Raw genomic sequence first — 27801 nt, 5'->3', positions numbered from 1 at the left:
AGCAATTGGCGTGTAAAAAATCCTGAATGTTTGACACAGTAATCCAAATGCATTTTCTGAAGTTCTTCGTGCTCGACACAGGCGGTAATTAAAGACACGCTTTTGTATATTAATGTTAGCCTGATCTCGCGGATATGGACGAAGAAGATGTTTTGAGAGTTTAAATGCTTCATCTCCAAGAATAACATAGGGTAATCGTATATCTGAATTTGGTAAAGGTTTGTCCTCTGGCATATATTTATCGTTATTGACAAGATGAAACATAGACGACTTATTAAAGATATTACTGTCCCCTTCCTTTCCATATGAACCAACATCAATACATACAAATTTATATTCAGCGTCAACAATCGCCAGCAACACAATAGAAAAGAATGACTTGTAGTTAAAAAACAAGCTGCCTGAGTTCTGTGGGCAAATAATACGCACGTGTTTTCCGTTAATAGCTCCGATTTGGGAAATTCCATTTCTCGTCAAACTGCCCAGCTATTCTAAGATAATCTTCTTTCGAGGGCTGTTTCAAGAACACGGGCACTAACTTGTTATATAGCACTTTCAAAACATCTCGTACCAAAACACTAATATAATTATGGGAAATTCTATAATTAAATGCCATGGAACGATAGGATTCTCCTGTAGCCAAGAACCTAAAAGAAAATTCGGTTTAATCTATTACAACAGATTCTCACCATGAAATACCTTAGCACCAAAGCAAGCTTTTCTTTAGCTGTAATTGGTCTTCTAACAAGTTTAGTAGGAGATTTTTTTATGTCAGCGGATACAAGGTTAAAAAGTTCATTAAACTGATATCTAGTAAGCCTAAAGTATTCTCTGAATTTGGTTTCGTCATCAATTAAATGTCTCATTATCAGCGTACTAAAACATCCCTCCTTTCTTCTTTGAACAAACATGTTATGAACCTTTCTACGCCTTTTATGCAATAATGATAATATCAAAATGTCATCATCCGCTTCTTCTTCCATAAGCAACTGTGCTGCCATCACAAGTTCACGTGTACTCATTTTAGGACGGTTTTTAAAAAACTACTGATTGATTGGAGACTAACCGAATACTGACGCTATCTACGAATACAGACCACCAGAGGCGATTAGACGTAAGTGATTAAACGCATCGTTTAATCACCTCAATTACTCGCCCAAAACAGACCGTACCTTAAGGGTTCCTACCTATTGGAAGTCCCGCAAGAATGTATGGTTCTAGTCAACTCTATGGTATTCGAGGCCTATAAAACTTCAGTTCTAACTTACCAAAAAGTTAGTCTTCCATCCCTCAACTGGACGAAAGCTACTCAAGAGAGACCTATTTTCAATCCATCCTCGATAGACCTGAAACTTGTCAACCTAAAAGCCACTGATGATATCCAACAGGAGTTAAGAAACCAAGCAGAAAACCTTCAAGAAATGGCATCCCCTGTGTACCTCAACAGAACGAGTTTTTGGACAATTTTGATCTACGTATGTGCAATTTTTGGACTTTTGTATTTACTTTTCAAGAAGTGTTATATGAAAGTGGGTAAACCGAAACAATCAAATGAAAGTGCTTAAAATCAAAGTGTCTTTTAAAGTTCGATTTACTTTTATTATTATCTTAATTATTGTTTTATACTATTCGCTTATGTGTTTATTACATTTTAGGATAAGTTTATTTACTATTTTTATTGAATTTTATTTAGTTGATTGAATTCCTAATATATTTTTATATTAACATTTTAATTTAGGAATTTAATTTGAAATCATACCCTTCAGGATATGCTTTCATTTTACAGGGGACGAGTTACACCCTCTGAATATAATAATTACATTGTTATATTTTGCTTAGGTTAGTTTATGCCACATAACACTGCACAACAAATCGAAGGTTATTTTATGTTGACTGAAATATTTTTATTGTTGTTTACTAATTCGAGGCATCTGATTTCGAATCTGTCGTCAGTTTTTTCAGTTTCGTTCAGTTTACTCTAACAGCTCGAGTTGTTTAGATATAGCTACGTTCTTCTCATTTATCTTTATTTTTGGTTTTTAATCTATTATAGTCGCGTTTTAGATAAATTATTGTAATTTTCATCATGACTTCGCTAAGAAGGGTCTGCATTAACGATCCGAATTGTTTTTGTTATATTTGTGGTGAATATGTTTTTCAAAAATTTCGATTGAATATGTCAGACTTTGTGAAACGAGCGTATTTAGAGTGTTTTGGTTTTCCTTTGGAAACAGATAACAAGTGCTGGGTGCCCAATATTGTGTGCAAAATTTGTGTTGAAGAATTACGTTTATGGGCCACTAAGAAGAGACTCTCTTTTAAATTCCAATCCCCAATGATTTGGCATGAACCTTTAAATCATCACGATGACTGCTATTTTTGCGTTGTTAATATAAAAGGAATCAACAAGACGAACCGCTCCAAATGGATTTACCCCACATCAACATCAGCTGTGAGGCCTGTAAGGAGCTCAAAAGATACATCTTTACCATTACCATCTACATCTACAGAAAGTTCTGATGAATTGAATGAACTGAGTAGCATGAGCGATGACGAGTTTGTTCCAGAAAATCTCTTTGAACCAAAACCATTCGATCAAAGTGCACTTGATGATTTAATTAGAGACCTTGAACTATCCAAAACTTCGTCTGAATTATTGGCCTCCAGATTAAAAGAGAGAAATCTTTTAACTAAAAAAACTAAAGTTTATTATTACCGCACTCGAGAAAAAGACTTACTACCTTTTTTCGCTGAGGAGGATAATTTTGTATTTTGTACTAATATTTCTGGTTTAATGACTGCCATGGGCTTGCAGAAATATGAACCAATCGATTGGCGTTTATTTATTGACTCGTCAAAACGGAGTTTGAAGTGTGTACTATTGCACAACGGAAATAAACTAGGCTCCATACCAATAGCACATTCAACTAAAGTTAAGGAAGAATACCCCACAATAGCACTGGTCATGAACAAAATCAAATATAACAATCATAAATGGGTGATTTGCGTTGATCTTAAGATGGTGAACTTCCTTTTAGGACAACAAGGAGGCTACACTAAATATCCTTGTTTTATGTGTTTATGGGATAGTAGAGCAAAATCAGAACATTGGTCAAAAAAAGAATGGCCCTCTAGGGAAGCACTACTTCCAGGTAGTCTTAATGTTATAAATGAACCTCTAGTGCCACGAGATCGTATCAAATTGCCACCCCTGCACATTAAACTAGGTTTAATGAAGCAATACGTTAAGGCATTAAATAAAGATGGTGAATGTTTCAAATATATTTCAAGGAAATTTCCAAGTCTAAGTTCAGAAAAACTCAAGGCAGGTATATTTGATGGTCCACAAATTCGCAAGTTGATAAACGATCCTAATTTCACCAGCTCAATGTCAGAAATTGAGAAGAATGCATGGGATTCCTTTGTTTGGGTTGATTACATTGCGCACGTCGAAGAGATGTTGTCACACTTCCAGTGACTTGGATGTAACATGAACATCAAAGTGCACTTCCTACACAGCCATTTACACTATTTTCCTGAAAATCTCGGTGACATGAGTGAAGAACAGGGTGAACGATTCCACCAAGATCTTCGAACCATGGAGGAACGATTTCAGGGTCGCTGGGATGCACATATGTTGGCCGATTTTTGCTGGAGTATTCAGAGTAGCAGTTCATTCAAAACTAGTAGAAAATCATATAAAAGAAAATTCCTGAGTGTATAGTTCTTGTAATTAAAAATGTTTGTACATTGAGTGTATTTTTAATTCCCAAAAAATACTCCCTCCTTTTAACTCAAAAACTAGAGCTGACACATATAAACTGATGACATTATTTAATATCAGCAATAAAAATAAGCCTAGAATCATAAAAATATTCCATGCAACATACATGGTGTTGGGCGGTGTAATCACTCTAAACTTATAAATAAAGGAACAATTAAGTTTCAGTAGTCATTTCTGGAACTGTACTTGCTGTTAGTTAAAATAAAATTATTTATTAAAATTTTGTTTTTTGAACCTAGAACAAAACTTGTGTATGTATTTTCACACTAAGCTGACGTGACGTGGGAGCGCGTGGGATGATGCAATCTGATGCCATGTGCCCTATGACGCGCCACAATAAAATCAAACGGTCTAGATTTTTTGTCAGTCGTGGGAAGGCATTAGAAGCATCAGGTAGTTATTTCGTGTTCTATTGCCAGTTATATGCAGATTGTTTGAAAATGGAAGATATGCTGATTGAGCACGTTCGAGCAAATCCTGTGCTGTACGACCCTACCAATCGGGAATATCGGAATCAGCATTCTCGAAAGGAGGCTTGGGATGAAATAGGAGAAAAATTGGGCATTCCAGGTAAGTCGAGACAAACATTATTGTTTCTTATATCATATTTCGGTTTTTTCATTGATTTACACTATATCTATAATAGTTAATAGTAGTTTATATAATAGTTATAGATTTATAATAGTTTATTAGAGGTAAATATTATTTAGTTAGTCAACAACAATGAAAACTGGCAATTTTTTTTTGTTTTGACAATTTTTATTTCTTGAAAATAAGAGGACTCTTGAATGTCATCACGGTGCAATTCTACCTTTCCGAATGGCATGCCATTGCCAAGGAAAACTTGCTGAACCTTGGTCAGAAACAAAATATTTTTTGTACTTATCCCTGACTGTGGCCGCTTGTCGGACAATATTTCTGCGGATGTGTCCAAGGTTGGCAATACTATGAATGTGTTCATTTCCCGTTATAATTTGTTCCTCAAGTCGTGAAATACTGATTGTTTTACTACGGAGCATGTTGTGTAGACAGCAGGTAGCTAAAATGATTAAATCGGCAGTTTCTGGTTGAGTTTTAATAGGTTTTAGGAAGATTCTTCAGCGCCCGGCTAGAATTCCGAACGCATTTTCAACAGTGCGTCTAGCTCTTGAATGGCGGTAGTTGTATATCTTCTCTTTCTCACTTGTTATTGCTGCTTTGCTGTATGGGCGCAATAAGTAGGGTTTAAGAGGGAACGCCTCATCTGCAACAATTACATAAGGAAACTGTTCCGTTGTCTGTGGTAGCTCTGCGTCTTTTAGAATGGAGTATTTGCTGCTCTCGAATTTTTTCCTCATTTTAGATCGTTCAAACGTTCCTCCGTCGCTGCTTTTGCCGTAGGCTCCAACATCAATGAGTGTGAATTTGTAACTACTATTACGACATTTTATTATTTTAATACTAAAAATAAATTTAAAAAAAAAAAACAATTTAGAATTTGACATATTTTATTCGAAGTAAATTTGGCTTGTTAATTTACTACTTAAAAAACAGTTTCTTTATTTTTAAAATGACCCATGCTTCTTACCATTTAAACTTACACATTTTTTTTTAGTTGTAGTGGTTTGACAACATAAATTAGTTTAACTATAATCTAATTATTTAACAATATACCTTATTTAAGTGTCATATTATTCCTATTAATCAGGGATCTGTCAAGATATCAAAAAAGAAAAACTACGTACTTCTTAAATATATTTACTAAAAAAGTTATTATATTATTGTCTTTAACATCAAAAAGAGAGGTTAATAAAACCTATAATAATACACCCTATATTCATATTTTAATATAGAATAACTTATAATTATTATCTATCTTAGAGTAACCTAAAGAAACAACAGAGAAACCACCTTTTTTATTTGTAACAGTTGCAAACGACCGCCTTCAATTTCACCCAGTTGGTCTTTTTAAGGAAATTTTTATGATGGTCTAAAAATGTTTCTACTTTATGTTTTTTTGGAGCCCTTTTGTTTTTGATATTGTCTTGAAAATAACCTCTTACTATTTTTTTATCTTCTTCAAGCCACCAGTGATTTTTTTATCCTGAGTAATCTTTTTTGTCTCTGAATAATCTGTAAATATAACAAGAGTATTTGCCTATTATAGAGGTTACTTAAAAAAATGATCAATAAATTTAAGCAGCTAACAAGGTGATATACAAAAAAAAATTTAAAGCAAAAAAATAAAGGTGAATGTAAAAAAAGTATATTTTTTTAATAAAATATAGGAATATTAATAATTATAATTAATATTATCGGAATACGAATAACTTAAACTTACTTTTACCTTCTTTCTGACTTTGCAATCCAGCTATCTGTTCCATCGTATTCTCAATAATGCTTTCCTCTACAATAAAAGGATAATATTGTAGTTTGTGCCAAATATGATTCAAAAATTAAATTTGATACTTAAACAAATATTTAAAATGTAGGCTCTGAAAAAAAGACATGAAAAATATTTGGCACCGCTTATTAATATATAGGGTGTCCTGAAATTAGACGTTAATATTTTAACTATATTCTACGACTTAAAATAGGAATAAAAGTCTATAATAATATAAGCTTGGGTCCACAACATCTTAATTTTTGAGATACAGAGTGTTAAAGTTTAAAACTTGAAGATGATTTTTTGTATATATTTTCAAATCCTGTAAAAATCCTTTAATGAAATTTAGTACAGTTAGTAAACATATGTTTATATAAATTTACTAATGCCAAAAATTCCGATTTTTTAAATTTTGTAACCAAATGCAATAACAATCAAGAAATTTAGTAAAAAGATTTTCCAATCCCTCCCTGTATTAATCAGTCATAAAAATTATGAAATATTCAATTTTAGTCAGTTATATAAGGCGTAAAAAGTTTAGTAACTGTACCAAATTGTATTAAATTGTTTTCACAGGTTTCGAAAATATTTACAAAAAACCGTCTTCAGGTCTTTAACTTTGACACTTTGTATCTTAAAAACAAAGAAGTTGTCAATCCAAGTTAAAAAAAATATCTAAAAAGACAAAAAAATTTTTTTAAAAAACCTTTATCCCTATTTTAGGTCCCAGAATACGTGGTTAAAATGTTAACGTCTAATTTCGGAACACTCTGTAATAGTGCATTACTATTATATTGCGTTTCTGTTTTTTTTTTTAATGTATTTTAAGTTCCCAATTATAGTGTAAAACAAAAATAAACTTTTTTTAGGCTACCCTGTAAATTTGCACTTTAAAATAGCTTATAAAAAATTAAAGCAAAACTCTTAAATTGTAGAAAGAGCGTCTAGATTCCTGGATTTTCTTGATAATCTAAATTTCTTCTGTGTCTGTAGTCATACTGTTTCTTGTAGTCACATTACTCCCAGTCGCTAATGCAAACAGGATGATCGGCGAAACGTTCGCGACTACGAAAAACAATGTGACTATAAAAAACCGTGCGACACAGCACAAATCCAGAAGCCCTATCTCTAGAACCTTAATTAGTATTTAATTCACATTTTCATAGTATTCCCGTAACCTGTGGAAGCGTTCTATCAAAACTAGAACTGTAAATTTCGTGAAATCGATTTTAATACCTGAGAAACTCTCAATTTAAAAAATGATTCCATTTATTAAATCATTTTTTTTAAATCAACATTTTCTCAGATAAAATGGACCCTTTTTTCTGAAAGATAACTGTTCAAATACAAAAATAACTTACCCTTTGATTCCTCGCAACAATCGTTACATTTTTCTGTCTGTTCGCCACCTCCTGTAAAATAAAGTAAACATTTAAACAAAAGAGCATAATTGAAGGGTGGAAAAGCTAGATAGCCTAAGTGCCAAAAATTTTAGTATTAACATTTTTGCAAAAAACAGACCTATTTACTGGGATGGATGTCCTATAAGCGACCTAAGTCCATATAACCATTGAAAGCGCCAGTAAACACGCATGACATAAACGTAGGACCTATCTCCAGAAAGGCAGGTCGAGCTTGTGGGTCTAAGTGCCAACAGCGGCGTCTGTCGCATTGTTCCTTATTATTTATTTGTCAGTTTACCTTCTGCTTCGAACGTGTTTGCGTTAAATTTTTATTGCCATGGAAGAAAACGTGCAAATGGAGGTTAAAATAAATAAGAAAAATGACAGGAATAAAAGAAGAATCAGTGGAAAGGAATATCAAACTAAAAGTGGCAGATTGCGGCCTGCAAAATCATTGCCAGCGGAAATGGTAAGTTTATGGTTATGTCGAATTGCTTCCAATAATAATTTAACGCGGAAATATCAATAACGTTTCACGACCAGCATGTTGCTTGGTTAAAAACCACGCCTCTTAACTTTATAGGTAGGTACAACATGGTGTAGATGCTTTTGGTATAAAATGATTGAGCATTTTTGTTTATAAGAGAGTAATTCGCACAAAAACTTTTTAGTTAACTTTAAATGGCTTAATTTTATTGACCAAATTACCAATTCTTTGTATTAGGTACCTACCTAGTTTTGACATCAGTATTGTTTTTGTTGATTTAAATGATCTTAAAATAATTGATTAATACATTTCATTGGATACTTAAGGTTGTTTTTTTGTAGGTAACTTGTAAATGCAAGTACAGTTGCCGCGTGCTTTCCTTTGAACAAAGGTTAAAGCTTTACCAAGATTTCTATTCACTTGATGAAAAAAAACAAGCAACCTACCTAATGGGAATCATACAAATAGCCGAAATTCAAAGAAGACGTCATGGCCACTATGACACGCCAGCTGCGAGTCGAAGGCAATGTTCAGTTTATTACCAGATTTCAGCAGAATCAGATTCCAGATAAAGCAGGAAAATTACTTCACGTATGTAAAAAAATATTTTGTAACACATTCGCTTTGTCCGACAAGAGAGTACACAATCTTGTTTTAAGAAAGCAAAATGGGGAATACATCTTTAAAGAAAAAAGGGGAGTAAAAAACCTAAAGTTTACTGAAAGGGATGAGTTATCTGTTATAAATCATATAAACTCAATTCCGGCAGAGGAGAGTCATTATGGAAGAAGTCAGTCTTCTAAAAAGTACCTTAGTCCGGATCTTAACATCAACCGGCTTTTTCATGCATTCAAAGATAAATATCCAAATTCCGTGGTTACATACAAATATTATAGTCGAATATTTAAGACAAAGTTCCCCAATCTGTCGTTTCATCGACCAAGGACCGACACATGCAAGACGTGCGATTTTTTGGCATGTTCTATTAATTTGAATAACTCCGAAAGTTCTGAGGCCAAAACGAAATTAGCTTTGCATCATAGCAAATACAAAGCTGCTCTTGCAGATATGCATAATGATGTTTCTAATTCAACCTTGCCATCTAGTCAGTTTACTGTCATTTCTATAGACTTGCAACAGGTTATGTTCGTTCCAACATTAACCCATAGTGACATGTTTTATAAAAGACAGCTTTCGTGTTATAACTTGGCAGTACACATTAGCAATATTAATAAGGCCTACATGTGTGTGTGGCATGAGGCCACAGCTTCCAGAGGTGGTGACGAAATTGCCTCCTGTCTTCTTACAGTACTCAACGAACCTAATACTTTCTGCTACAAGGAACGGTTAATCATCTGGTCAGATAACTGTACTGGCCAGAATAAAAATCGCATGATGCTGTTTTTGCTAATTTGGCTTGTAGCTCATGGCCAATTCAAAGAAATTACTCACAAATTTCTTATCAGTGGACACAGCTTTCTCAGCTGTGATCGAGATTTCGCTGTAATAGAGAAAAGAAAACGAAATTCAAAAGCTTTTATCCCCTCAGATATTGTAAAATTACACGATATTGTAAAAACGGCGAGATACCATAACCCATTTGAAGTCATAGATATGGATTCAGTCGGGCAGTTTTTTGAAATTCAGCAAACAACTGATACACTTGTAAATACCAAAAATATGAACATTTCTAAAGCCACAGGAATTAGAATTTCGGACAGTCTTTTACGGGAAGGATATATTGAAATGAAAACGTCAAATGGCACATGCGAAAACTGGTATAAAATTAAAATATTTAAAAAAGAAAAGACATTCCAACACTTAAAAGAAGCAACATTCCTGGAAAAACCTAAAGGAGTAGTAATAAACCAAGATAAAAGGAAAAATTTATTGGAGATGGTACCGTATCTTGGTAAAGAAGAATATAAGGAATTCTACAGATGTCTTCCAAACTAGTTTAATTTGTTCATTTATTTTAAGTTTTGGTTCTTTTCTTTGTATTAATACAGAGTGTTATTTTTTAACTAAAATTTTCGAGAAATAAAGTTTTTTAGTTTTGTTCACAATCCGTTGTTTAAAATACCCAATAATAATAACGCGGTACTTAGGCCCTCCAATTTAAAACCTTCTCAGCACGTCAAAGCTAGGCGACCTAAGTACCACAAATTAAAACACGCTCTCCTGTAAAATTATGTTTTTGGCACTTAGGCTCTCTAGCTTTTCCACCCTTCAATTATGGAAAGAGTATTACTGGGTTGATCTTTAGTTAACTCCAAATCCGAGTCAGTTTCTATACCATCAGAAAGTTCAATTTCATCTAATGATTTTCCCTTATAAGCTTGGGCTTTTCCGCTATTTATGTCCAATAGCAATTTTGAGATTTTGCAGTCTGATAGATGTCTTGCGAAAGCCTTAAAAATAGTATTTTATAATGTCTTAAGTGAAGAGGGATTTTTAGCTTACCTGTAATAGTTTTCATGAGTCTTTTTGGTATGCCCCATGAAAGATGCAAATTGTTCCATTTCGTTTTCCGAGATATTCAGAACTTGTACTATGGTTGAAATTTGTTTCCTTAAGCGAGTTGATGTAAACAGACCATCATCTGAAACTCCCGATTTTTTGGCTAGTTTTTTTAAAGTATTATAGCCGCTGATCCATCGGTTTTCGGTGTTTGGGTTAGCAAACAGATATTCGTTTTTTTCAGACACATATAAATGTCTAACATACAACATAATATTGATAAACTCTTGCAAATATGATAAAAATAATATGGGTACTGGCTTGCTTCCTTTACCCGACGTAACAACTCGCTTAAAGTTCCTTGTTAAAATTTGTTCACTTTTCCGCAAAACTCTTCTTGTTTAGATTGTGTAGTCATGGTTTTATATGCATTAACAGTCAAATGTTGAATCTCGCCTATCCGCTTTCTATTTAATAAAACAGTTAATCCCAAGACACATTCTGATAATTTTCTAAATTCAATTTTATTCCCATTTTTTTTTTAAATTTAGTAAATGCCTCTTTAGCCTCGTTTAGTACATAAGTCTAAAATTTCATAACATCACTAGTTACAGGTAAAAATTTACGTTTAATAAAGGTTTGTTCATTAAAATTTTTTAAAGCTAAGCTTGCTAATTCATAATTCCAGTGACTTTCTATTAGTCTCCTTAATCGTTTTATGTTCTTTAAGCAATGCTCCTGATCTATGCATGGGAGTAACGGATTTTTTTTTCAATAATTAGCTTATTAGCTATATCACAAACTTGTTTAAGAGTTGTTCCCATATGTAAAGCTAAACTGTTTTTGTTTTTAAAGCTAAACTGCTTGCCGTAAATGTACGAGTCTCTGCATTATACCCGCAAATTACTTTTGTTGCTGAAACAATAGTTCCAAACATTTCGGGCTTCAATACCTCAAATAGACACTGCACGTCAGCTATTTGCTTTATGTTTATTAAAAGACGCCCCAGTTCTCTCATTTTGTTTGAGATAACGTTTTTTATCTGACGCCTTTTATGTTTACGAAGTAAAGATTCAGCATAGCTACAAATAATAATATCAGTTATGGCCACAATATTGACCACTCTGTATACATATTTGCTTACTATTATGTTAACGTTGCTTTATATTATCTTTTGCTGTATTTGCTAGTTTAAGTCTATATAATAACATGTAACGGCCTTATGCCTAAATCTTCGTTGTACCATACTTGCTGCTTGTACTTATTGTCAAATAAAAACTGTTTTTTAAAACGTGCTTCGCACTATAAGAAACATAACTGGCGCAGTCGGTAGAATTGGAGCAGTTTGTGTGATCCAGTATTCACGTCATCGGGACGCCGTGGTCACTGCAATCGTGAGTTTCAACTCTTCAGCTCCAAACGAACGTCGAAGCTGTGAATCAACCCTGAAGTGGTCTACCACGGGAAGAAGAACAGTCGAGACACCATTTGGCAATCAAGGCACAGAGAAGAGGTGGCTGAAACGGAGATTCACCTTGAGTAGGAAAAGGTTGACATCTCTCCGTCGAGGGGTAAGTGCCCAATCCTCTCAGATCCTTTCCCTTTCTCCGGTTGAGCGAGCGGAAAGTAGTTTCGTCTAAAATACAAAGTGTATGACAATTTATGATTTTTTAATTTGAAAGATTTAATATTCAAATAATATTATTATTAGATTTTATATTGTAAGGTAATCTTGTCAGACTACCTTATTACTGTCAAAGTGGACTGTATTGGTTTAATTAAAAAACATCCTTTAGTTAGGATTACTTTATTAAGTAACAATACAAAAATGCTTCATGTCAGAAGCCCTGTCTTGCTTAAAGTTATTTTCTGACTAACTGCGTTTTTATTCAAATGGCCTCGTGCACGCAATGTTAAATTAATCTTAAATCTACTACAAAGAATATATTGTGTCGCACTTAAAAACACTACATGATTATCGTCAAACTGAAAAGTAAGCGTTTTCACTAAATCCGGCGAATGTCTCCTTGAGCGGTATATCTGATGGATTGTTTAGGCTATAATTTTGCCGATTTATTTTTGTGGTTATTTTTCAATAACGAATACCGAACATCCCGGCCGCCTTGAAATGTCCATTTCAATAGTCACATTAAAATTATATATCCTACATACAACTTATGTCATAATTATATCAAAATTAACTCTAAATTACTTTCCTAAATTAACAAATCAGTGGTTCAATTTCAGTGGCTTAAATCTACACCACCACCACTGAAATTATTGTCAATCAGAAGAAGACACAATTTTGTCACTGCACGCTTAGTTGTCGTACCATCACTAAACCTCACAACTCTGCATACATTGTCCATACCCGGATGAAGCTCCAGGACTCTTGCGGTCTTCCATCTTAAGGGGGGAAAATTATCTTCTTTAACTAGCACCAAGTCGCCAACCTTTAATCGTGACGCACCTTCCTGGAACCACTTTTGTCCCGTCTGAAGTTCAGATAAGTATTCACGATTCCATCTCTGCCAGAAATGCTGCATGATCTGCTGAAGTCTCTTAAACTGTGTCAAACGATTCTCTGGTATCTGAGTCAAACAAGGTTCAGGGATTGAGGAAATAGGTCTGCCAATTAGGAAATGACCAGGACAGAGGGGAGTAAAATCATCAGGATTAGAAGACATTGGAGAGATAGGTCTTGAGTTTAATATCCCCTCTACTTGGGTCAACACTGTCATGAAGTCTTCATAATGCAAGTGCGTGCTGCGTTTCAAATGGAATTTGCAACTCCTTATCCCACTTTCCAATAACCCGCCAAAATTTAGTGCTCGAGGGGGAATAAAATGGAAATTTATACCCTCAGAGGTCAAATTACGTTGTATTTCCTGAGCCTGAGTTTTTAGAAATTTACCAATTTCAAAATAAGCTCCTACAAATGTCGTACCATTATCGCAATAAAAATGATTTGGCTTGCCCCTTCTCGCAATAAACCTTTTGAAAGTTGCTAGAAATGCTTCACTGGTTAAATCAGTCACGAGTTCAAGTTGAACAGCCTTCACTGTCATACAAATAAAAATTACCACATATGCCTTGGTCAGTTTAGGGTTGCGGGTCTTACGATCTTTAAGTAAAAATGGACCTGCGTAGTCACAACCACAATGCAAAAACGGACAAGACTGGTTTACTCTATAATGGGGTAAATTCCCCATCAAATAATCCATCGTTTTAGGCTTCGCCTTAAAACAAACTACGCATTTTAATACAACTGACCGAGCTAAACTACGTCCTGATATTGCCCAATATTTTTGTCGCACTGTATATAATAATTGCTGCGGACGACAATGCAACATAGCCTTATAAGTGCTTTCAAAAATTAGTTTCGTTAATTTATGTTTGTTATGCAAAATAATAGTAAATTTCTTGTCAAAATATAAATTTGAATTCTGTATTCTTCCTCCTACTCGGAGTAATTTTTAAATTGCTCCATTGAAATTGTTCAAAAACTCTTTAAAATGTCGATTTACACTACGGAGGAACGTATTGAGATGGTTTCACAACTACATTAGAGGAATTTTGCCGTGTCTTATCCTAACCGTCCCGTCCCGTCTAGATCAAGTGTACAACGGTTTCATGAAAAATTTATTACGATTGGATGCATCGCCAGTTCTCACTTAAAACGAAAAAGAACCGAAACTGTAGTAGACGAAAAATTTAAAATGGAGGTATGCTTGGCTGTTGAAGAAAATCCAACAAATAGTCTTACTCAGTTTGCTGAAGTTACCGGAAAAAATAGGAGTAGTTGCTATAAGGCAATCAGAAAAGAAAAATACAAATCTTTTAAAGTTAGAAATGTTCAAGAACTCTTGCCTAATGATTATTTTCTTCGAATGCAGTTTTGTGAACAGTGGATGGAACGAATTAACAACGACCCCACAATTACAAACAAAATACTATTTTCAGACGAAAGTACTTTCTGTACAAATGGTACAGTCAACAAACAAAATACTCGAATATGGACGCGAGAAAATCCTCACGTCATCCAGGAAACGCATACCCAAACAAGACAGAAACTTAACGTGTGGGCAGGAATTCTTGGAGATCGAATAATTGGACCATTTTTTATAGAGGGTAGCCTAAATACTGCAAAATATTTAGAATTACTTCAGGTGCAGGTCATTCCCACATTAGGAAACGCTGTTCAAAATGGCAGGATAATTTTTCAACATGATGGAGCCACCGCTCATAGTGCAGCGACTGTTACCGAGTTTTTGAATGTCACGTTCCCAGGACGCTGGATTGGACGTTTTGGGCCATCTAAATGGCCGGCGCGAAGCCCCGATCTTTCGCCTTTAGATAACTTTTATTGGGGTTATCTATTATGGAAAGTGTTTGATATTGTTAGAGGCAGACCCAACAATATCGAGAACTTCTCCTAAATGTTAGAAGACATTTCTACAACTGTCTGGGCTTTTGTTTGGCTCAATTTGGAGGTCACTTTGAACAATTTATTTGAAAGGTTTTATTTGTTTATTGTTGATTTTTGAAAAAATATTTTTGAGATTTTGAGGAAATTATTTTGTGTCACTGTCAGATATTTGTCTACCTGCTTTGAAGTGTAAAGGTAATGAAGGTTACGAGATGCAGAAAAAGCAAACTTTTTCATCAGAAAAAAGTATTTTAAATACGTTTCTCGCAAATTTTTTTGCAAAATAATGGGATTTTTTAAAGTCTGTTAACTTAAACTTCACTTGTTCCAAGTTTCAATCCTATCGATTAAATAGAACAGGTTCTGACATGGGGTTGAAAATATTACACGTAAAACCCTATGACCCGAGATAAAAAAAATGCACTGTATAAACGTTTAAATATATGTAGTTAATGTAAATATTGTTATACATGTATATATGTAGGTATATAAATAGTTATTTTTTTGACGTTGTTTGTTGTTATTATATACAAAATTAAAGTAGATATAAGTATGTGTTCTTTTGTAGATCTCAATAATTTATTTCTAGTTTTGTTACTTTTTATACAATTTAACTTGTTGTTGCACAAGTGCCTAAAAAAGTTCCTAAAATCATGTCAGAATCCTTTATATTCTGTAATTCTGTAGGCTTTATATTTTGTTTCTACTCTCAGATGCAAAAAAACACGTTAAAATATGTATTTGTATATGTAATAAAATTTAATATAAATGTATTTTTTTATATTTCTAAAATTTTCTACGTTGCGTTTAATTTGCATCTGAGTCTGAGTGTAGTTTGTTACTCTTTCTAGTCAGTAAAAAGGACTTATAATACTTGATAAGACAGTATTTTTAATTTTATGCTTATAAGTATAGGTTAGGACTTTAATATTTTCTTTCTAATTTGTTACTTTTTATACGTTGCACTAGTCTAAAAATGTTTAATATTTTTCTTTTTTGTCATAGACTTAAAAATATGCATTTTCCTTAGTATGTGCTGGTTTTTGTTCCTGTTCCAGTTCTTTCTTGCAAAGAAGCAACTAAAAAAAGACTATCGGAAAATGTCGATTTTCTATATGGTATTAATTATTCGTTCCCAGTTTGTTGTTATATGTTGTCGATAAAAAAACCCTTAAAAAGTATAATTAATCTTTTTAAAAATTTGTGGGCTTAAAACACGGAGTATCTTCGTATTTTTTTGGTTTTTTGCTCTTTTTTGCAATATGTATACTCTGCCAAAGTGTAAATAAGGGTTTTATATTTCTTTGTTAACTTTTTTCTAATAAAAAAAATGGAAATATCAGTTGTCTTGTTTTTTTAATACCTTACATCATCCTAAAGATCTAGTAAATTATATAAAAATGAAGTGATTTTTTTCTTCAGTTGCAGACTTTTAAAAAAAATTCTAGATTTTCCCCAGTTAAAAGGTCTCTACCCTTTTACCTCTATGCATTAATTGAATAAATATTACCTTTTTTTAGTAGGTACATTTTAATAAATACGTTTACGTTTTAGTGAGTTAAGTACATAGGTACCTTAATAATTGTTATACCCTATAATACTATAGATTCATTTTACCAGAAAAAAAATGCACAAAGTCACTGTAATATACTATAATAATTACTATAAAGGAAACCAACAATATTTAATAACTAGGTAGGACTTGTTTTATCTACAGCATGTCCGGCGATGTATATACAAAAGGACAATACTATCGGACCAAAAATTTCAATTTTCGAAGATTAGGTAGTCCGGTAGTCGTTTTTCATAAAATTTGTTTACTGGGAAAATAGGATTGTCGATGCAAGAAAATTAAGGGTGTTCATAAGCTTATAAATAAGGATAATTTTTACTCTTGTAAAAATTTCTGAATTTTTAACTTTTTGAATGCCCTGTACTACTATTTGTGTTTTTTTTTCATGGGCAATCGTATCTTCTCAGCAAGCAAAAAAATGTTTATGAAGATCGACTTCTTTGAAAATTTTGGTCCGTTTTGTACTCTTGTAATAATAATAATAGGCTGGCCTCGGGCTTTTCCGAAATTAAGTTCCTCCGCGACTGTCGCTATGCGCGACTTAGATGCGCAGAGGTTTTGAACGATGTGACAAATATTGCCTATCATTCGGACACTCCCCCCTTCTTACTTTCTCTATGGTAAGGTGTAGTAGCAGTGTGTACGCGAAGGTGGCATCATATCGATAAAATGGTAGCAAAAATTTATGAAATTTTACTAATTGAGTTGGTTCGAAAGCACGAGTATCTTTATAATATGAAAAGCAAGCACTATAGAGACCAGAATATAAGAGGAGAAGCTTGAGAGGAAACTGCTCAGGAAATGAACATAGCAGGTAAATAAAACTATACAAAAATTTTCTATATTTATTAATAATATATTTTTACAACTTCACTGTATTCTTCCGCGTCTCACGGTTTGGGTCTGCCAAGGTACGCTGCCCTCTTGGGAGTTGAAATATTCCTTAAATTTATCACAAACATTGCCCGCTCTGTGCAATTTTGCCGAATGGGTGGTACTGAAGTAAAACAAGAATTAGACTGATTTGAATAATCATTTTCCGGTTCAAAGTCACGTTTTTGACAACATATTATGCAAACATACGGCTGCTAAAATAATATCTTGTGCTGTGCCTGGCTGAACTTCTATGTATCGAAGAAAAATTCTCCAGCGAGCAGCTAAAATCCCAAAGCTGTTTTCTACGGCTCTTCGAGCCCTTGACAGACGGTAGTTAAAAATTTTTTTGGATTCATCTCCGCCAAGATTTCTTCTACTATAAGGGCGCAGAAGATAAGATTTTAACGGAAATGCTTCATCGCCAACTATAACGTAAGGTAATTCTTCTCCATGTGCTGTTAGTTTCTCATCGGCAGGTACATTGAACGTGCCATTAGCTAATGATTTGCCTAACAAAGAATTTGAAAAAATGGCACCATCGCTGTTTTTTCCATATGCTCCTACATCGACAACAATAAACTTATAATTGGCATCAACAAGGGCTAGCAGAACTATTGAGTGGGCCCCTTTATAATTGTAATATTCAGAACCAGCATTAATAGGACAACATAAGCAATGCGGAAAGTTCCATAGTCGTTCATAACTTTGGACAATATCTTTCCACATTTCAGTAGTCGGTGATGGCATCACCATAGGTTTCAATACTTGCCCAATTACTTGACATACGTCTTTAACTATTTGCCGTACTGTACTGAACCCCATTCTGTAATTGAAGCCCAAAGATCTAAATGAGTTTCCGGTTGCAAGAAATCTAAAACATAAATGTAATTTTTAATAAACTGTTCATTAAGAAGTTTTAGTTTTTCGACACTTGCATGGTATTTCCACCGTATTTTGCTTATTTTTAAAGATTAAAATAAGCGAAATAAAAAATTGCGGTTTGTGGTTTTTGTGACACTGGGCTACTTTTTTATGAAACTAAAGATGTCACCAACAAAATTTTTATAGCCCTCTTGGTTTTTGAAATACAGGGTGAAATTGAAAATTTGCACTTTTGGTACCCCCCTCGTATCTTTGTTATCTTTTAACATATCGCAAAGCTAAAAACTGATTCTTATACAGTTTTTTACATAATCTAGTGGCTAGTTAAGTTTTATTTGGGTGCATCAAATTTTAAGTTATAGACAAACCTTGTATTTTTTAAATAGGACACCCTGCATTTTTGACATTTTTGAAAAGAACATTAAAATAACTTTCCTATATATTTTACAGGTCCTTATGGCGAGTTTTGAATTCTAAAGAAAGTAAGTCAAGTTATTTATCATTGTAAAGGCAATTTAATGCTAGTTAATTTTTTTAAAATACAGGGTGTCCCATTAAAAAAACTGCTTTGACGCATCCAGAGAAAACTTAACTATGCCACTGGATTCTACGTAAAAAAATGTATAAGAGCCAGTTTATAGTTTTGCGATATATTAAAGAATAACAAAAATAAGAGGAGTCAGAAAATTCAATATTTTTAATTGTGCCTTATATTATTAAGAAACCAAGAGGCCTATAAAAATATTGATAAGTTTTATAAAAAAAGTCCAGAATCGCGAAAATCAGAACACCCTTTCTTTCAAAATAAGGGAAATACCATGCAAAAGTTTGGAAAATGGTCACCTTGTACTGTTTAATCGTGGTACCTACTTTTAATTGGTTTTGCACAATTTAGTTTTTTTTCCCAGACACCCGGTAGAGTACAATATTTTTTTTTAGCGGATGCTTTAAAAACAGCTTGGAATAAGTTAAGAAACTGTTTTTTCAATGTCCAAAAAAGGCGTAAAACAAAAAGTGGACAAGCTGCCACTAAACTTGCAAAATGGAAGTTCGAAGAGGAAATGGAATTTCTCTTGCCGTATTTGGAAACTCGGCAAACGCAAACAAATTTAATTGAAGAAACCCAAGAATTAAATGACGAAGATGATGAGGAGGTAGTTCACGAAACGACGGAATCTCAAGATGAACAGGAATTAAGTGTTAACAATTCGACCCTTTCTCGCAATTCTGATGACTTGGTAGTAAAGAAACAAACTTCAGCTGAACAATTGGTAAACATAATAAAAGAGAATGGTGAGCTTCGAAGGTCTAGGTACAAAAATGTACCAAAACCTAAAGGATATTAATCTACGTTGGATGAAATTGATATGTTCTTTCTGAGCATGGCTAAGACCGTTAAACGCCTGTCTCCAATAGATCAAGCAACTATCAGAATGAACATGTGTACTACGATTTCTGAAGCAGAAATTAGACAAATGAGGAGTCAGGAAGGGCCCCAAACATATACATACCATTAACCAGTTCTTCTGCATTCACTTCTTCTGCATCTATATCAAACCAGCGATTTTCTCCACCTCCTAGGCCTTTTTCACAAACATCTACATCAAACCAGCCATTTTCAGTAATTAATTACCATAATAATTATGGTCAGATAGAACACCCGGCTGAAGACTCTCACATGCAGTACACAACTTTACATTCAGCACACAACATTCAACAAGATCTCTCTACCTGAAATCCCTACGTTCGTTCTTTATCCTTACGTAACGTTCTTTTGATAGAGAACATATTTGACTTATTTAAAGTTCGGTGTTTTTAGGATTAATTTTCTTTTTTTATATAGTATTAAGGTTTGTATGTAAGAAATAAATATCATTTAAAATAAAGATATAAATTTAAAAACAAATAAACGTTTTCCTTACCTTAGACAAATCGCTAGTCGCTCATTGGTTGATATGGCCTTCCTAAAGGTTGTATTAATTTTTTTAATATTCATTTCCACTAATGAATGCAAATTCTCAAACTGCTCCTTATTCATTCGAAAATACATGTGGAACCGGTCACTATTGTCACCCATTTCGAGAAGATCAATTAGCGTGTGATATTCTCCATGAAAGTGACGTTCTAAATTTATTGGATGTAACCAACATTTTCTTCTTTGTTTCTTTTCTAACAACAGTAAAGCTGATACTTCACATTCTAGTTCTTCTTCCCACTCATCTGAGGAACTACTACTCGCCATAGTGTCTGAACTCAAACTGGTCTCATTTTCTATCATTTATATAACGTAGCGTCGCGTCGTATCGGATGACGAGGGAACAGTGTGCACAAAGTACATCTCTGATAGATTATGTCGGATGGCATGGCGTGGTGTAGCGTGTAGCATCAAAACAATGTGTTCCCGGCTTTAGATACATTTTCTATTAAACGCGTATCAAAAGGCAAGTTGGCTTTTATTAATGTGCCCAAACCTACATAACGAGAAAACTCCCTATAAATTTGATCTGATCGAGCCGGATTGCTGCAAAAAATTGGCGAAATTGTCGTCGTAAAAAGTGGTAAAACGTAGCGAGAGCACGGAAGCCGCCAAGTAAGTCCATCTTTGTTTAATCCTCTACTTCCACATCTATCTGTCTCATGACGCCGTTTGCCTTCGTGGGCATTGTGTAGATACGAAATGGAGGCAAAATAAGAAATATGATGAATGATGAAATAAATATCCTATAAAACTGGTGTGTATTTATTTTATTGTATTTCTATTATGGTATAGATACTTTGCACTTTGTCGGTTGGTTTTTTGTGTTACTTTGCTATTTATCATTACTAAAGCTTATCCTATTTTTTCTTAAAAACTCAGCAGCCATTGGAATTACTTGTTTTTATTTGGTATTTACTTGTTTTTGTCGTGATTATATTTTTAATTGCATAGATTGCAGTGCTCAAAATTTTTGGGTATAATATATTAAAACATTTGTTTATTTTTATTTAAAGTAGGGATGGGTATGTAGGGGTGCCTATATGGGTAGGTATTTTGATTTAATTTGATACAGTGGTATGTGTAGCATTTACATTATTAGTAACGTAAAATTTGATGCAATAAGGCATTTCGTAATTAAATTAATAGAATATTGGCATTAAATAATAAATGTACTGACCGTAACTCAAATATTCAATCTAGACTAGAAATTTTGAAGCCAATTGAGCATTTGGATTATCGAGAGGACTTTGAAAATACCTATTTTGACTTGGAGGGTCAAGCCAATGACTTGATTGAACAAGCGGCCAGTATTAGTGCAAGAGCTATCCCTACCAATGCTCAACAGGTAAATGGTAGTCCTGCATATTCGGATGATTTAAATAGTACAGTGGCAACGATGGCAGACAGTGTGGTTAAATTGCCATTAATAAGCTTATTAGAATTTTCAGGAAAGTACGAAGAATGGAGTACATTCTCTGAAACTTTTCAGGTATTAGTCCATAATAACCATACCTTGCCAAATGTACAAAAATATATTTATTTGAAGTCCGTACTTCGTGGACAAGCTGCGGATATTTTACATTCATTGCCGGTAAATAATTTAAATTATTCCACTGCTTGGAATTTGTTGTCCGAGCGGTTTCAAAATGAAAGACTCATTATTCACACACATATAAAGGCACTTTTTGAGTTGCCAGTCGCTAGTAAAGATTGTCACAAATCTTTTTGTAAACTTGTCGATGAATATTTTAAAAACGTTAGAGCCCTCACAAATTTAAAAGAGCCAACTGATCAATAGGACAGTATTTTAATATATTTAATGACCACTAAATTGGATAATGTGTCTAAAAAAGAGTGGGAGGAGCTCACAGTTAGGCGCAAAACAAGGCCAACAATTTCTGAATTTAATTATTTTTTGAAAAATCGATGTGAGTTATTAGAAACTTTAAATCCAACTAAAACTGTTGTCGTGCAAGATAAAAATTCGAATAATAAAAAACATTTTCAAAAATCTCATACTAGGCAAAATGATGATCGGTCTTATGCATTGCATACCTCCAGTGGCGGAGGTCAAAGATGTCTTTTTTGTCGTGAAGGCCATGCTATTTGTTATTGTGATAATTTCTTAACATTATCAACTAAAGATAGATTTATTGAAATAAAGAAAGATAATAAATTTTTAAGAAATAAAGTTAAGGGCGTGTTTAAATTGTCTTCGTCAGGGGCATACCAGCGCAGAGTGTAAGGGAGAACCGTGTCGCAAATATCACAAAAAGCATAATAGTTTGTTACATTGCGATGCTCTTGCCACTGGTGCCAATGACCAAGAAATCGCGCGAAATAATAATTCTATTGCCGAGGGCGGTGGTCAAACTACGATTTCAGCTCATTGCGCTCGTTCGGATACTCATTCAAATGTTTTGTTATCTACGGCTATGGTTATGCTGTATGATTCTCATGGGAATTTGGTAGTGTCGCGCGCTTTTGGATAGCGGTAGTATGTCGAATTTTATAACTAGACAATTAGAGCGCTTTCAGACGAGGATACCGTATTCGAGATACAAATATTTCATACACCCAAATCGAACCTTTCACACAGCATTGGCGACGCATTCCGTATGCCGAAAGCAAATTTCGGTATCACTCATCTTTCGGCCGCCGGCGACAGAATGCGTATGCCGCATACAGAACTTCATATAACATCATTATGTTATATGGACCTGTTCAGACACGCATGCTTTTTATTCAGTGAATACGGTAGAACATAGGCGTTGGGTTTTTTTCTTCTTGCAGTCTTGCAGTAGTAAAGAATTAGTGGACATATTACATTAATTATATATATACAGAGATGACAGCAGTTCAACAAAATGAATATGGTAAGTATTATTTAGCATTAAGCATATTTTTATTTCAAATAAATATTACATTATTTTAAGTAAGTAGTGCAGGCTAAAACTTTACATAATATGGGATTATTTTTAATGAAATTTATTTTCCCAAAAATACTTAGTATCTTAAGATTAACTCACCATTATACAAGGTGTCTCGTATCGATATGTTCAAATTTTCGGAGCGTAAAGTACACTTCTGTTAAAGTTAAAAAAAACTTGTAATACAATTTTTATTTATAATAATAAATTCATAACTAAATAAAAAAATATTTAATAAATCAAAAAGGTCAATTGATAATATTATATTAGGATTAAAAATGATTAAAAATAAATTTCAAAATTTCAACATCATTAGTTCACACTGCAATGCAGCTATTCTGCCATGGTAATATATCAGTATTCATGAAATAGTCAGCAAAATAGTCACGAATAACCGTCGCTGATCTTGCAGAACCTGCTTCTGTTTCCGCAACATAATCATCATCATACAATCCTTGGACGGATAAGGTATCTTCATGTTTATATCCATCTCGTACACGAACAAAATTATGGAGCACAGTACAAGCTTTGACTATGTCAACGGCAAAATCTATTGACACGTTGAGTGGTCTGTGAAATATTCTCCACTTGTTAGAAAGTATTCCAAAAGTGCACTCAATAAATCTTCGTGCTCGAGTCAATCGGTAATTATGTAATCTCTTTTTTGATGATAGATTTTTTCCACCATATGGCCTCATGATTGAAGAATAAACCAAACGCTTCGTCTCCAACAATAACATATGGGATTTTGTAGGCAAAAATTCTGGATTGGGAAAATCTAGCTTTTTTGACGTTAAGTTCTTATAAAAATGTGAATTCTTAAAAATGCTTGAATCATTGTTTTTCCCATAATCTCCAATATCTACAAATGTAAAGCAATAATTCGAGTCACACATAGCCAGAAGTTGAATTGAAAAAAAAATGTTTATAGTTAAAATAAAGTGAGCCACTATGTTGTGGTTTTATAACCCGGATATGTTTGCCGTCTATGGCACCCAAACAGTGTGGATAATTTGCATTTTTCAAAAAACCGTCTGCGATTTCTAACCATTTTTCTCGTGTGGGCATTGGTATACATTGTTCTTTCATAAATATCCAAATTAGCTTGCATGTTTGCTGAATCATTTCAATCGCTGTTGAAATTCCAACTCTGTAGTTATAATGAAGCGCAGTAAGTGAGCAACCAGTCGCCAGGTACCTGAAAATAATAAAAAACAAACTTTTTTAATTTTTCAGGGAAAGACCTTCAAAAAAAATTGAAGAATTTAAGAAACTCTTTTGCTCGAGAGTTGGCGAAAAGAAAAAAGAAAAAAAAGTGGTGACAGAGAGTATAAAAATTTAATTTGTCAAATTATGAACTACCAAATTAATAGATTTATGTACAGAATAAAAGGAAAGGGGCATCGGAAACCGACCATAACACCGAGATAGTGAAACTATTGAAGGCAAGTCTTGAACAGCGCCAAACAAATGAGATTATTCTAGATAATGACGGAGATCGACATTTCCTTCTTTCGCTACTGCCTGACTTTAAAAGAGTGCCAATTGACAAAAAGATGGATGTGAAATTGGCAATGATTCAATCGATAAAATCTGCCCTATTACCCCCTCAATATGCATTAAATTACAACCATGTACAACATTTACCATTTTATCCTTCCACCTCTAATCCCCCCTTTACACAACATAAGTCATCATCTTCACATCTGCACGTTTATGGTCATCCTTCTTCCACTCATTCCCATTTAGCGTCCCAATCTTCAACCAACACTTCATTCATCGAGTTACAATCTTTACCCAATGAAAGATCAGAAACAATTCCCCTCCTATCACCCCATTCCGTTGAATCAACTGCCACATCCACAGACGGATCCATCATCGATCTCCTTGTAAACTACAAAGACTAAGTAATAAGTAATAAAGATAGACTAAGTAACAAGATAATTCTTTTGGAATACTTTAAATAAAAATTCGTTTAGAAAAAAACTATGAGTATTTTTTCCTTACCTTAATGTCATGGCTATTCGTTCTTTTGACGCGATACTTCTACGCATATTTGTGTCCTTTTTAACAAGTCTGGTTTTCAAAATATTATGAAGTTCCTCAAAGGACTAAATAGACATTCGAAAATATTTAAAAAACTTCGATGGATCTTGCAACAAATCTTGATATAATAAATTATACATTCCCTTGCTTTCTCTTAATCTCATTCTTCTTCTTATTATTTAATAAATACCACACCGCAATACACTCTTCTATTTCCATAATTTAAAACTACAACTGCACTACACTGGGTTTGTTTTCGAACTAAAACAACAAGACAAGACAGTATGCGATACAGAAGTAAAACGTATCCGGTCGTAATTCTATATCCCGCATATGGTATGTCGCATACAGTATCCCGCATCGCAATCGCAATTCCGCATCGCAATTGGGATTGCCTATTGAAAGGATTAGTTTACCTGTAATGAGAATTAATAATCAAGCCACTAATAATACAAGTCGGGTGGCAGCTAAAATAAAATCTTGCTATAACAACTACAGCCAAAGCTTGTCATTTTTAATTTTGGAAATAATTACTAGTAAACTTCCTCTAGTAACATTCAGTGGCTCTGATATTAATATACCTAATGGAATAACGTTGGCCGATCCAGACTTTAACAAATCTAGAAATATTGATTTATTGTTGGGTGCTGGGATTTTTTACGATTTGTTATGGGAAATTAAAACAAATTCCCACAGCCCAATTTTCCAAAAATCCATTAAGAGCCAAGCTTATGTTAAAAAAATTATGGCAGTTAGGTGTTCAATGGGATGAAGCAATTCCTCTTAGCTTACACACCGAGTTTGTCAAGTTTCGCGATAAGATTTCTAGGTTATCTAAGCTAGAAGTACCCAGACAAATTATACTTAAAAACTCTATAAGATTACAATATTATGGTTTTAGTGACGCATCCCAGTCGTCGTATGGCTGCTGTCTATACTTACGGGCGACTGGTACTATAGGAAATGTATCTTGTAGATTAATTTGTGCTAAATCACGAGTGGTACCTCTTAAAGTAGTATCGTTACCTCGTTTAGAGCTATGTGGCGCCGTGCTACTCGCAGATATGCTATCTGTAATATTGCTATCGCAAGATAACCCGGCCGGTATGATATCGCGCGGTTTAGAGCCTGACCAACTGTTAAATTGTAGCATGTGGTGGTCAGGGCCACCTTGGTTAGGCGATACTCAAGAAAATTGGCCAATAAGTAAAACAAACATACCATTAGACTTACCTGACGTCAGAATCCAGAAGGAATTGTCCCATTTGGTGACTCCCAATTGTTCTGATTTATTCACAAGATATTCTTCGTTTACCAAGCTACATCGTGTAGTAACATTTTGCATAAGATTTAAACAAAATTGCCAAAGGGCAAGGACACTTAGAAATGTGTCTAATCTTATTATCCCCGAATTAAACTACTCGTTGAATGTTTTAATTAGATTAGTTCAAGCAGTATCTTTTTCGCTAGATCGATTAAAGGCTAAAAAACCTCTTAGTAGTCGAAGTAAGCTGTTATCTTTGAATTCATTTTTGGATCAAGAAAACATAATTCGCGTCGGAGGTAGAATTAGTAAATCTACGTTAAACTTAAGCCAAAAATGTCTTATAGTTTTGCCATATGATCATCCGTTTATCAATTTAATTATTTCATACGAACATATTAGGCATTTACACTTTGGACCGTCAGCCACGTTAGCTGCGATTAGACAAAGGTATTGGCCATTAAAAGGTAAAAGTAATGTTCGCAAAACAACTCCAGCATGTGTAATTTGTTTTAAAAATAGACCATTGGCCGTAGATCCGCTTATGGCAGATTTGCTCTCTGAGGGCGTAAATACGGGCATAGATTTTGCTGGTCCATTCATGGTAAAGGATGGTAGGTTAAAAAATAGAAAACTCGTAAAATGCTATTTGTCTGTCTTTATCTGTCTCTGGTTAAAAGCAGTACATTTTGAATTGGTGGGTGACCTCTCGACTGAGGCATTTCTAAATAGCCTAAAAAGACTTGTTGCTCGACGCGGGTTATGTAAGACTATAAGGTCAGATAATTGCACATATTTTGTTGGGGCCAACAATGAAATAAAGAAAATTGCAAATAATATTCAAAATAAAGATAATTTTGTTAGTTTTTTAAATCAAAACACGATTGAATGGAAATTTTCTTCTGCCAGGTCACCGCATTTTGGCGGCATCTGGGAATCGGCCGTCAAGAGTGCAAAGTATCACCTTGTTCGAATATTGGGTAACTCTAATTTGACATATGAGAGTATGTATACAGTGCTTACGCAGGTAGAAAGCGTCATGAATTCCCGTCCTTTATTGTCAATGTCAGACGATCCTTCTGATCTCTTTTACCTAACCTAGTATTTCCTAATTATACATTATACATAAAGTGTTTATTTTATATTATTGTTATGCTTAGTTTATATTATTTTGTTATACTATTTAGCTTACGACTAATCGCTATTAGATATAGAAAAACACTCCATAATTAATTCTCGTCTTGAACGTAGTATAAAATTAGTTTTTTAAAAAAGTGTATTGTCAATATAAAATACATAACTGGCGCAGTCGGTCGTAACTCAG

At 33.9% G+C, this 27801-nt stretch overlaps 2 protein-coding genes across 2 annotated transcripts in view; both read right to left on the bottom strand.

Moving 5' to 3' along the window:
• Positions 1-27801, bottom strand: part of LOC126737588 (exportin-6-A-like) — a 320333-nt gene that overhangs the window by 104481 nt on the left and 188051 nt on the right. The window lies entirely within an intron of this gene.
• On the bottom strand, positions 17334-21274 carry LOC126737591 (uncharacterized). Its single transcript, XM_050442571.1, has 2 exons — positions 20182-21274; positions 17334-18248 (listed from the first exon to the last, which is right to left on the bottom strand). The coding sequence occupies exons 1-2, from the start codon at positions 20535-20537 to the stop codon at positions 17552-17554; spliced, it is 1053 nt and encodes a 350-aa protein (XP_050298528.1). The 5' UTR covers positions 20538-21274; the 3' UTR covers positions 17334-17551.

The sequence above is a fragment of the Anthonomus grandis genome, chromosome 6 (genome assembly GCF_022605725.1).
Source record: "Anthonomus grandis grandis chromosome 6, icAntGran1.3, whole genome shotgun sequence".
NCBI classification, from domain to species: domain Eukaryota; kingdom Metazoa; phylum Arthropoda; class Insecta; order Coleoptera; family Curculionidae; genus Anthonomus; species Anthonomus grandis.
Note: the sequence above shows the minus strand (reverse complement) of the source record. Positions and strands in the feature narration are given on the sequence as shown.

What these genes read in the sequence shown, in the direction of transcription:
- LOC126737591 (XM_050442571.1), bottom strand. Translation starts at nt 20,537, where the DNA reads ATGATAGAAAATGAGACCAGTTTGAGTTCAGACACTATGGCGAGTAGT. An exon ending in CGACTAGCGATTTGTCTAAG is followed by an intron (nt 18,249 to 20,181) that starts GTAAGGAAAACG and finishes TTTATGTTTTAG; the next exon opens with ATTTCTTGCAACCGGAAACT.